The 12,658-nt window shown below is 44.2% G+C and overlaps 1 protein-coding gene across 2 annotated transcripts in view; it reads left to right on the plus strand.

Moving 5' to 3' along the window:
* Positions 1-11,963, plus strand: part of LOC142564859 (uncharacterized) — a 67,240-nt gene extending 55,277 nt beyond the window's left edge. The window contains exons 7-10 of one of the 2 annotated variants that reach the window (XM_075676039.1): positions 2,744-2,899; positions 3,417-3,584; positions 5,898-7,461; positions 11,763-11,960. In XM_075676039.1, coding sequence (XP_075532154.1) covers positions 2,744-2,899; positions 3,417-3,584; positions 5,898-7,450 — 1,877 coding nt within the window. In that variant the 3' untranslated portion in view covers positions 7,451-7,461; positions 11,763-11,960. Of the gene's footprint in view, positions 1-2,743; positions 2,900-3,416; positions 3,585-5,897; positions 7,462-11,762 lie in introns of both variants that reach the window. The other variant, XM_075676040.1, reaches the window with a different exon arrangement.
* The last annotated feature ends 695 nt before the right edge of the window (positions 11,964-12,658 follow it).

Below are 12,658 nucleotides of genomic sequence, written 5' to 3' on the forward strand. Positions count from 1 at the left end.
GAAGAAGCACCAAAGTCAGACTTGGCGATGTTGATGGAAAGGCTGTGAGACTGAAGGGAATGGAAGAGAAGCCAGTCCTGTTGAACGTGTCTCTAGTGACGTGCTGGCCACGAGGATGTGATCAAAGTGGGCGAAAATAAACGGCAGTCCGCGAACTGGCTTATGTTTGTGCAGCCTTCTTCAGGCCAAAAGGCATACACAGTAAATACAAAAGTCTGAATGGCATCATGCTCGTTGTTTTTGCTATGTCCTTTGGAGCCGTAAAAATTTAATGGTAGGCTTCGGCTAGGTCGTTCTTGTAAAATGTCTGGGCACCGTGGAGACCAACAGTGAAGTCCTGGATATTTGATAGAGAGTGACGATTAGGAATTGCAGCACCATTTCGCGCGCGATAATCTCGGCAAGAGCACCAATCCCAGTTCTTCTTGGGCGCCATGTAAAAGGCGGGGGGGAGGGCAAGGAATTGCTGGAGGGACGCGAAAGCCAATTTATAAGATTTGCTCGCACTCGTTCCTGGCCATGCGTAGCTTCTGTGGTACAAGCTGACGTTGCGATGCACGGCATGGTGGACCATTCATGATTATGTGATGCTGAACACTGATTATGTGATGCTGAACATGTGTAGTCCAACCAGAGGACGCAGTTAAAGACAGGTTTTCGTGAATGAAGGCGGAAGATGGCTCCGGTACCGCATGTCATACGATGAACGCTAATGGAGCAGCCGGAGAAGGTTTACCAGCTATGAAGGATGCGGTAATGGAATCTAGGATCACCTTGTTGGCCATGTCAAGAAGGAGGCCGAAATGAGAGAAGTCGGCACTTTGTACACGTGGGTTAACAGAAGAAACAAAGAATAGCCAACGGAAAGTTCTACGTGGGCCGAGGTTGAGGTTAAGCGATTTGGGATAGAAACAGGAACGCTCGAATCATTCAGACATTACAATTGCAGAATGGGTATGCAGCGTTTATCTTCCGCTCTTGCCAGCAACACGTTTACTTCAGCACCTGCGTCAACGAGAAATTTCTCTCCATTGACAGACTATGGGACGAAGAAATGGTGACTGGAGTTTTCTCGGGGGCCACTTGTCCCGGCTAGTGCTTCTTGAGATTGTTTCCCGTCCAGGAACAAGGGCGTGTGTACCGCCGTGCCTAAACGCCAAAGCGTCGATTGCACCAGCATAGGGATGGGAGCTGGTCAACGGTTTGGGCGTGAGAGGAGGGGCAAGCCGGCGACGGTGATCGAGAGGGAAACAGGCGACGAACATGTGGGTTGGTGGACATGCCTTTAAGTGCAGCAGTGACGACATCCGAGAAGTCTCAAGCGAAAGGCCCAAAAACCATCCTGCTGTGCAATCGAAGGATGGACAATGGCGTGATACTTTGTAAACGATCGCGAAGTAGTTGGATGAAAGCTAGCGGTTTCGGGTACGGCCACTTGAGAAGCAACGAGGTCAGGGGATGGCAGTTCGCAGAATTTTTCGGCCAAGCACACCAGCGCAGAAAGGTGATGGTCCAATCCGCCTAGTAGCACCGTTGGGACATGAACGTGGAGGCGTTAGAGGAACAGGTACTTGAGAAGTGCCTCATCGAAGGTGGTGGCCTGTGGTTCCAGTAGATGCTGCATGTGTCGAAGGCGCTGGGATGGCTGACATTTGCCGAGCTATGTGGTGATAGGGGCCCTTGCAGGCGGCGTCTCTCGGAAAGGACAGTGCGCTCCACGGTAGCAGCCTTTAAGGTGTCGTAGGGCTTTGGAGACTGAGGTGCAGTCAAGAGGTCACGCACCCGGAGAGTGAGGTCACCAGGTAAGGCAGCAGCTATAGGTAGGCGCAGTGGGTCTGTTGACAGGTTATGTGCGTGGCCTGGAAGCTGGTCTCCGCCTGAAGCAACTAGATGTCTGGATGCTTGTGGTGGTACGGTGGCATCTTGACAGTGTAGTATGGATAAGCATAGAAACAGGAGCAGCGATGTCGAGCTGAGCGGTCGGGGCACAGTTAGAAGGTGCGGCAGTGTCCATGGTCCGAGGTCACGAATGTCGCGATGAACAGGAAACACCTAAGGCACGATCTTCTTGCAAAGCTAACCCTTCAGGCTCATTTTTATTTTCTTTCGATGGCGCTTTTCGCGCCTCTCCTATCTCTTTCTTTTGCCGACACCGCGCGCTCAATGTTCAGACTTCGTCACATATATAAACAACAACGTGATTTACATTGGTAAATCGTCTTTTAATTATCTTCTAAACGATAAGCGAAGCAAGGAGATCTGATGCTGTATTGAGAGAAAGAATTATTAGCATATTTGCACAAATGAAATGTGGTAGGGTCATTGTCATAGTCATAACTACTTGTTGGAGTAATACGATGATTAGCAATAGAGAGCGTTTGCAAATATACAACATTATGAAGGTAAATATTAAATTTAGCTGTTTAGAAGTTTCAAAACCACTCTAATATTTCACGTAAGGCGCTTCATTAACGTGATATCAGCCGATACTGTTACTGCAGAGGTGTTTGGATTGCATGCAAAACTATAATACGCTTCGATGAAACCATGCTTTCGCGTATTGTCTGGCTGTAGCTACATCTCTTGGCCTATCAGCATGGTACAGAAAGTTTGAATACTTCCGCTGTGGCTTGCTTTAAGCTTATGTGAACAAGAAGTTCCATGTATATTATAAACATGGATGGGGGTTGTTTACAGTTGTTCTCTCGTGATTGTTCTATTTCTAATTTTTCGCCTCCTTTAGATTTGAAATGCCACTATCAAGAACAACAGACCGTACGCAAGAACTGCAGTTCTTTGAAGTACTACTTTGACCATGCTTCGAGAGTCTGCAAGACTACGTGCAACACAGAAGCGCCATTTAATACAGGTTGGGAATGTAGCTGGATATGCCGGAGTGGTGAGGAAATAATTTGCTAAGTGCGCATCTTGTCCTACTGCGAATTATTCGTAACGGTATCGCTACCTCTGAAGCATTACTTCGCCCTTGCTACGTTACTTATTTTATCTCATTTGTTAGAAAATGCTCAATGTTTCATTCACATGCCTGAGCAATAAAACTTTAATTATGGAAAGAAACGTTAACCTACAGTTAGCCTCAAAGAAACTCAAACGAAGATTTTTCTCTATCTGCAAACTTGACCATATATCTTTCTTTCTTTACCTGCACCGGTACATATCTACTTGTTTTTTACTTGTATCGTGTTGCAGCGTGTTTCTTATAGAGGCAGTGGTGATGTGTGCAATGATAAAACAGCTGGAAGTGTTTTGATGTACCCCCTAAACATTAAAAAAATTACACTTTATGCATGTATTTATCTGATGTATTCATTGTATTATTCCCTTCCCGTAAAAAAAACATTTTAAAAATTAACATCTGTCGGCTGTACTTAACACATGTTTCTCTTCATTTCCAGTGGTCCATTGCTTTATTCAGCGGCCTGCCGTACTTTGCGCTGGTCGCCAAACAACCACCATTTACTACTTCGACATTTTCAAAGGAATGTGCTTTCCGCAGCAAGGATGCTCATACAGAGGGAACAATTTTCCCACGCTGCATGAATGTCAACGCACTTGCGGTGTATGTAAGTACGCACATAAAGTTTTGCACAGTTCAATCAAGTAATATCGCGGGCAAAATAATAAAAGCGGAGAAATAATGTTACCGGCATAACTGATACGAAGTATAACTCATTCGATTTCCTAGCCCGGCATATACTAAAAATTGAGACAAAGAAGCCTAAAGTGAATGAAAATAATGCTTTAGAAGAGTTAACTGATGGGACAGTTGGAGATCTTGCATACTAAAGGATTTTGCGCCACAACAACCCACACAAAAAAGACACCCGTGGTGTCGTCTTCTTTCTTGTGTTTGTTGTTTTGGCGCAAAATCTATTTAGTACGAAAATAATGCTGTTTCGATGTATTGCTTCTAGCCTACCTGTCCATACGCTTAGAATTCATACCAGTTTCAAGTTTCTTGTCCAGCTTCAAGTTTCATTCCTTGATGCCGGCAACCGTGTCATAGCCTTGCTTTGGTACACATATATTTTTCAGTGTCAAGCCCTAGTGTGGCATTGCAGAACCAATCCTTCATATTGAAAGAAAAATTTTAACTCAGCAAAGCCCTGTTTTCAGAAATTTTGCTAAGCTCTAATGCTTAGCACGCGTTCATATGCTAGCTACATTAATCTGAAAGCCCGGCTTTTATATTAGGGGCAAAGCGTGACTTCTCACACATATATCTGTTAATGTGATGTAAACTATAGAGCGCCAGATACCTGCCTTTGATGATCCAGTTCAAACAAAGCTCGTCCTGTCGCGGGATATAAAGTCGGCAGCTCTTTGTTTTTCGATCGATTACTGTGAGGAATTTGGCTTCTCTTAAATATAAGTGCTAATTATTGCAGTGTCAAGTCCTATCGGGTTAGCAGCCTGAGGATTTTCTGGGTATAAATAATCAATTACAGTGATAGCGATAAACTCATTTTTATGCTTTAATCTACGAGGCGTGTTTGTTCGAACACAATATTTACCTACTTAATTACTTTTTGATATCTGCAATACTCCGCAGGCGAAGTTCTATGGGACGATTGGGTTTAGTTATGATGTTAGCAATATAGAGAAGGGATGGCGGCCTGCAAGTTCATGTAGTTAGTATGAACGTGAACATCTGCAAGAAGATAATTTCATTCGATGGAAGGGCGTTAAAAAAACTCAGTGCCCCTCCACTCGGTGAACAATGGTGTCCGGCGAAGCTGGGTATGTGGGCCCCTTAATAGTGAACAGCACCTCCGCCGTGGGTCGGCCCGGCATTGAACTATCTTCGGGATCGGCCCACATATGAGGAGTGCTTAACACCTCCGTCACCACCACCGCGAGTCGGCGTGGCATTGCACTATATTCAGGATTTTTCCTACACGAAGGAACGATAGTGGGGAAAGTAGCCCTTAACAGCTTCACTGTAAAACCAGTGTAGTTTGGTTGTTAACTATGTGCCAGTGGGTAAACCGACCTCTGGTGTCCAATACTGCTGGAGGTCCATAGAGCAGGCTTAATAATAGAGCTGCCAGGTGATAAGAAATAATAGTATTTAGGAAAATGCAAAGCCTGGACGCATTGCATGGTATTTGTAGACTGGGCACGCTGGATTTGACCTTTAAGCAATCTTCGTACGCATATTTTCATAAAGTGGGTGTCCTGAGAATGCTGAAGTCTTGCTTTTAGGTAGAGATACGTGAACCCCTTGGCTGCTTCGAGAGATAGCCAATGATAATCTCTTGGTTCATCTGACGGCCTGACAAAATTATCTGGATTTTCTAATTTACTTTTAGGGAAAGATGTCTTAAGATTTGCCTGGTCGAGTCATCGAAATTCTCTCTTGCAAGTCACCTGCTGCGTTACTGCACAAGTCATAAGGATCAGTGGGCCACAGTGTTGTGTGGCTCACAAATAATGTGACCCAATAATAAACGCAAATAAGTCATAACAGGATTTTGAAAAATCTGGCAATTATATGTGCCTTGCCAGCAGGTACTGAATACCACTCTGTGGATTGTGTCTCTTTTCTCGGTAACCAGCCTCTGTTCTGGTTGTCTCCACGCTTGAAAAGAATTAACGAAACACCAGTTGCATATTTCCAGAACTAGTGACACATACAACGTGCACGTTCCATGACCGTCGGCGGCGGTACTCAACAGACTGCGGTTTCGTTCATCCGTTTCCTTATTCACTTATAGTGAATTTTCTAGATGTAATGCTGTAATTACAAGCCGGCGATACCTACTGGCGCACTATTCAATGTCATTTTGTAAGTCATTGAATCACAACTGGTATACCTTGTTTGGTAAAAGAAAAACGCACCGGCATTAGTGTAATTGGAAACGTTCATTTTACAGACACAGCGACGAAGCAGCAGGCAGAAGTAGCCGGACACACCAGTTACGCCGTTCCAAGCAATACCCGACCACCAACGCCCCAATTAGAAGCGCCGAATACTGTTCGAGAACTTACAGGAGCCCGACAAGCGAATAACGTTGCAGAGCCCACCGGAGGCAGTGAATCAAGTGTCCGGCGAAGCACAAGTGGCACAGACTTAACAGAAGTGAGTGAAGCAGGATCAGGACATTCGAGTGCTTTAGTGAACGCTGCATATGGCAATGCCGCGGGAAGACAACATTACAATATGTCAACAGAGTCCACTCCAGAACACGGAATATCAGGCCCTTATCCCGCTGCTATTTCCAATTCTCCACTAGATAATGGAGAAGGAGTCGCTTACTCACCTCATACAACGCATTCCATACCAGGCAACGAAGTACATTTGCGATACACAGGAAGTGTTGCTGGTTCAACCGGAAGCAGCGCATCAGAAGCCGGATATACCAATATGAAACCGCAGTCTACAGATGGAAACATACCCGGAGTCCGACAAAGCCCTCATGTAAGGAATTCTGCAAGAGTCAAAGAGCCAGCAGAAGGAGCCATTTCAGGTGCCAGAAGCTCCCCAACAGGCGCCAGAGGAGGAGGTGGCCATGCCGACAGGGAGTCACTGCATGCAGAAGTAAACCAAACAGACGTCCGGCACCGCACCGGTCCAGTGACTTCATCAGCAGGTAATGGAGAGGAGGCAGCATCTTCCCCAGTTGTAAGAAATTCTGCAGGGGGCCGGGGAACATGGGGTAGGCACTCCAGTGGAGAACCACAGCCTACGGAAGAGAGTGGATCTGCAGTGCGGAACCACCGCGGAACAGGAGGTTCCGCAGTACGCAACGAGACAGAAAAAGCACACCCAGAAACTGTACCTGGCTCCAACTCGCAAGGCGGTGGAAGAGATTCCGTAAACTCCAATCTTCTCTCACATAATTCAGAAGGAAACGCAGCAAGGGCTTTACACCACCCTGGCGCAACGCACTCCATGGTAGGAAGGGGAAGATATGGAAGCCTGAGATACACTACAGGTGGTCTCGGAAGTGAAGGTGGATCATTCAATACTCTCCCACAATCTAGTGAAGATAGTGCACGAGCAGGTGGAAGCCATACTAACTTGACACCTTCTACAACAGGCAACATTCCCGAAGCAGGACACCCTTTAGGTGTGGGTTCTGCAGGAGACCGTAGAATAGGATCCGGACACGCCAGTGTTGTCCCACATGCCCCACAAGGAAGCGTAACAGGTCCCGCAGTAAGTTCTGTCTCTACAGGTACTACAACATCTAGCCTGACTGGAACAGTATACCCCAATATCAATAGGCGGCCCAAAGGAAGTGGTGGATCAGCAGCTACATACCCTCTTGGGCTCACAGAGGCCGAAATATTGAAAGGAGCAGCAACACTACAGGAAATTTTTGCAGCAATTCAGGATTTCATTGGCACTCTCCCCTTCAATACCCTGCGAAAAAAAAACCGGCGGCCGACGAGGCGCCAGGAGTTGACTATTGGCACACCGTAACAGACACACAGGTAACGTTTTTACCCTTACTACGAGTGAATGTGCATGAAATGATTTTGTTTCGCGTACATGACTGCAAAACGCCCATGAGCTGTGACTAAACGTGTTACCAAGCCTCCTTTAGTCGCCAATGCAACCTTTTCTTGTGCAGTAGGCGAAATGCACTCCATCTACATGAAAATAATATTTCGGTTAGTCTAGAGATATAATTTGCACGATCTGCTGCCTACATGCCGTCTATGTTGGAAGGAGAACTTCAAAAGTATCGACATAGTCTATAAGAATTAACACGGCGTATTTGCAGTGGTTAGCTAGCGCAATCACTGACCGAAGCAGGCAGAAAGCGTTACCTCTTTCTAAACTGTCCATTCATGAGTGGAAAACACACCGTAAATCAAATATGGGCTTTTATTGCGCTAGCAGGTATATGGTGCATTTTCCCGTCATTTGGCGTCATATAGCGCATTTTCCACCACGCCTATTTTCATTGTCGTCACTGTGTTGTTCCGCATAAAGTCCAAGTGCCATTAAATCCTACCTGCACGCCACGTGTTGTGACTACCAGTCAACGAAGGTGACTGTGAGCCGAAGGGGGTTGCATGATTTAACGCTACCAAGGGAAGATTGCATCGGTTGCTCCCCAACGTATTATGCTTATCACGAACGATGTTTCTTGCTGTTCTTCCAAAACTATGCGGTCGCGGCGGTGCGGTAATGCATGCACTGCTTTAACGGCCTCACAGTAAAATTTCACAGGGAAAGTTTGTAACTACGGCAGAGAAAATGAGTGAGAAAAAGAAAGCTACGTAGTCTTGTGCTGCAGTGCGGATCTTCGCAAGATTATTTAAATGAACTTGACACACATGCCGTGAGGCAGCTCACCTCTGCATTATTAATAGTCCGCTCGCCATAAACCTTTCTATTTTAGTTCCTACCATGGAGCGAGCACGTTTCGCGACGTTGAACTAGCGCTATCGCGTAACAAAAACACATGAAAAGCTTTGCTTAAATATCGTTTTCAATATACTTCGTTCTTCAAGCATGCTCCAGCCATTTAAAGCTTAAACAAGTTAACCGCGAAGTTCAGGTTTGTTGGTATTTGACCGTGTTGATAGCTGGAGCCCTAAACACTAAATAAGTGAGATATATAAATGCTCAGCAATGTACATACGCTGTCCTGTCTTGTATCTTTTGTTTTGTTGCATAATTTCTTAGCTTTACGCTAAGCATTACGCTTTACGCTAAGCTTTACGCTAATCACCGCTTTACGCAGCGGTGATTTCCAGCTGTCTTAAGGTGCGTTGAATAATGTTAGCGTTATGCTAATCTAAGTAACTAAACAATATACATTAAAAAGTGGTAATGAGATTTATTTGCCCGAAAATACCATAAAGCATGCTTAATGACTTTGAATCATAATAGAGAACGGTGCAACTCAACATTAAGCGCTTATAACTGAAATATAGAAACTTGTCTTCTCAAATATTTGTATATATGCAACATCAAGTGAATAGAATTGTCAGGGAAATCTACAACTCTTATCCAGCTAAAGTACCCTTTAGCGACGCAAAATTGAGAATGAGGCCTGCAATCGTTGTTAATTCCGAAAGGTGAATAAACTGCAATTTACTGCCTTGATGGAATGTTTTATGACTGGGTCACGAAGTCGTCTCCCAGCCCTCCAGACCTGTAGATATACAAAAAAAAGTGTTTTTTCTTAGAAACTTAGTTATGTATTTTACATGCCGAAACCACTATAAATTACTAGGCATGCGTTAGGGGAGGACTGTGAAATAATTTTTAACGCCTGGCTTTCTCTAAACTTAACCTAAATTTAATTACACTCGATCATTCCTACACAAATTTCACCCCCATCGAAATGCAGCCACTACGGCCCGCGTAAGATCATGAACCTCAAGCCTAGCAGGGCAACGCTAATTGCCACTGGGCTGCCACGTCAAGTGGTTCTATTGGCGAAACAGTGAATTGTTAACGTTTGTTGTGCTCCTAATTCTGGAATTTGCAAAACTAAGACCAGAAAATACAGATAGTACTTGTAGATCCTCGTGCTAAGCGAGCACTACAGGGCTACGAGGCTACAGTGATGGTCGTACCACGTTCCATGAATTCCACAAAGAGAACATCATTGCTAGGCATACACTTTCAGTACAGTAGACATACATTTTTTGCTTGAGAAGTTGTTGTTCGACTGAGTGGGCTTTGGCACATACCCACAGTAGGGGATTGGTCATGAATCGGGTGGTTAAATTAGGTATACAAAAACAAGTGAGTTAACTAATTCAGCGTTGGAGCTTAAAAAGTAAAATTTTTGTGTGGGGAAAAATCAGTGAGAAGAAAACTATCTATAAAAGATAATCTAATAGTAAATAATGAATAAAAGAAAGCTATTGTGAGGAGGGAGAACAATCAGTCTAACATGCTAATCTGTTCGTTTCGATTAGGTAATCTTAGATTGCCAAGAAAACACTTTTCAAACTGAACCCTATAACGGAGGCTCCAAAAGATAGGATCACAGGCACTGATAAATTTAGGCCAATATTGCGAAGTGGTATTTCCAGTAGTCGTTTTCTTATAACAGAAAAACGCCTGCAAGACAACAAAAAATGGTCTATTGCCTCCGCTTCGCCACCGAATCAGCACAAGGGTGAGCGGATCAGACCAGACCTGTGTAGATAGAAGTTCAACTTAGGTATACGGCAGCGCAACTTCGTGATAGACAATTCAATTTTTCGGGTTTGGCAAAAATGGTACCACTTTATTGTTCTCGGGGTATTGAAATGCACCTATTGTTTTGATTGCTCTTTTTTTCCCTCAGTTTCGACACACACAGAGCGCGAACAAACACAGGAAAGTGAAGCTAGTCTAGCGAGACCGCAGCAGAAGACAAACTCGAGTCTAGTGAGTGACGTCACCGCATGACCGTAGGCTGCTCTGCCATCGTTTGGGCACGAGTCAAATACGCACTCGGGGTCATCAGGTACGCCAGTATGCATGTACCCAAGACCCACGGCATTAGCGGATGGTTGTATCTCCGCCTTGGCTCCACTATAAATTTTATTCAAGGGAACATGATGATTTTCCTGCTTGGCTTTGTTGTAACAGTCTTCGCGTCACTCGAACCTGTGGAAGTTGCTAAAGGCTGTTTCACATGCAGCGGTTGGTAAAAAAAAAGTTGTTGTACTTTGCATGTCGCACCGTTAGTTTAAGTGGAGGCTTTTACGTGTTTCGAAGACGACATGGATCGCTCCGACTATTTATGTTGGAGCGATCTCCCGGTGCCGTCGCTGGGAGACACTAAGGTTACTTTTTGCATTCCGCCTGATTACCATAACAAATCTTAATAAATATTCAACTTCTCAATTACCCTTACTAGGTGAAAAGGGTTAAATAGCAAATTGCAGAGCAACATGGAAGATTCCGGATGCAGCTTTCTGTTGCTCAATACGTGCTACATAAAAATGATTTTCTAAGCTTGAAAGAAGCCCACGAATACGTATACGGAAAATCGCAGCGCGACTGGTAGCTCGAGGCACTAGGCGTGTATTCGCAGGCTTCTCTCACGCTCGGAAAAAGATTTTATGTAGCACGTATTGGGAGGAGGCTTAGAGAAAGCTGTATCAGGAGTTTTTATGCTGCTTTCAAATTTTCTACGTCAAACTCTTGCTTTTGTTTTGAGTCGTTGACAAGTTCGACTTCGTCCGGCCACCCTCTAGCTTTTCTTTAGAGAAACCTATAAAGGTTTCGTTTGTGGCAACTGCTATAATTGGGTGGATGTCCCATCTTCCCTCTGCATATTTATTTTCTCCAGCATGTGGGTTTCCGGAGAACTATTACGGAGAACTCTTGCCTTTGTTTCGAGTTATTGACAAGTTCGACGTCGCCCTGCCACCCGCCAGCTGCCTGGTTAGCTCAGATGGTACAACGGCTGCCTCGGAAATGCGTTGGTCCCGGGTGCAAGTCCCGGACCTGGACGAATTTTTCTTCAACTGCGAGGCATTTCTTTAGAGGAACACGGTTTCCTTTGTAGCAATTGCTACGATTGGGTGGATTTTTCTCGCAACTCAGTGCTAGCTAACAGTGGTGCAAACTAAATGCATCAAACAAATAAACGTATATTGTTAAGGTAATGACACAGTAGTTTAATATTAAATTGAATTTGCGTTTTGATGCGAATAAGATATATATGTATGGTGTATGTTTCTTCGCGAACAGGGAAACAAGATGTCAATTTTGGCAGGAACGTTGCCTTCACATTAGAAAAAATAAAAAAAACAATCATTTTTATTTACAGATGCGGGAATGGTGCGAAACATTCTGGGACGACGCATGGACATTACACGTGGAGACTGGAGAACAGAGACTTAGAGCTAATGTACTTTGTGAAGTGGCAGCATACACTTGTTTATTAGTTGCAGAACCTATGGTGTACCAAAACGCACAATATTCTTTCAATAAATGCGCATTGAACTTTTAGTAGTGTTTGTATAAAATGTTAGGAGATAAATATACTACCGAAATAGCAAAGGTGACTTCCATTGAAGATCCCCATTAATTTTTTACAGTTATTATGTTCGTGAACGGAGCTCATGAAATATCTTCTGGTACATTGTATGTCAATTCAGCAACATTATTCTAGACCTAATCCTATTCAAAGGAAGAAAGATTTCTAAAGAAAATTCAGCGTGAGAATGGGGTGTTCTTTAGCAAAAAAAAATATTGAAGCATCTGCACAATTCGTAGGTGACAGTCCCAGGGGAAACGCCTTGACAGATACCGAGAACGTTACTATTAGCTTACCGAATCCAAGTGGCTTGCTCAAACATCTTGAGATTTCCTAACACTGCGAAACTTACGCGTTTTTCACAGCTTTTTTTAGTGTTAAAGCAAAATCTTCATTGCTTAGCCGGTTATCTTGCGCTTACGAATTGCCAAGGCACCTTGTATCAAGGTACAACAAAATATACATTTCGCAAGTGTAGCTACATAGCAATCTTGATATCACCTGTAAAGGAATAGGTATCATTTGAATGTCTTCTGAAACATAATCTCGTGCTTTTTGAATCCGACATTTGTACTGATTTTTGCAGAACCAGGAAGTGCCTAATCCGACCGCCTAATAAAATCTGTAAAGACACAAACATCGCTGGTGTACGACCGTGTAGGACACAAGCGATGTACATTTCGGGC

This window comes from Dermacentor variabilis, chromosome 11, assembly GCF_050947875.1.
Source record: "Dermacentor variabilis isolate Ectoservices chromosome 11, ASM5094787v1, whole genome shotgun sequence".
NCBI classification, from domain to species: Eukaryota; Metazoa; Arthropoda; class Arachnida; order Ixodida; family Ixodidae; genus Dermacentor; species Dermacentor variabilis.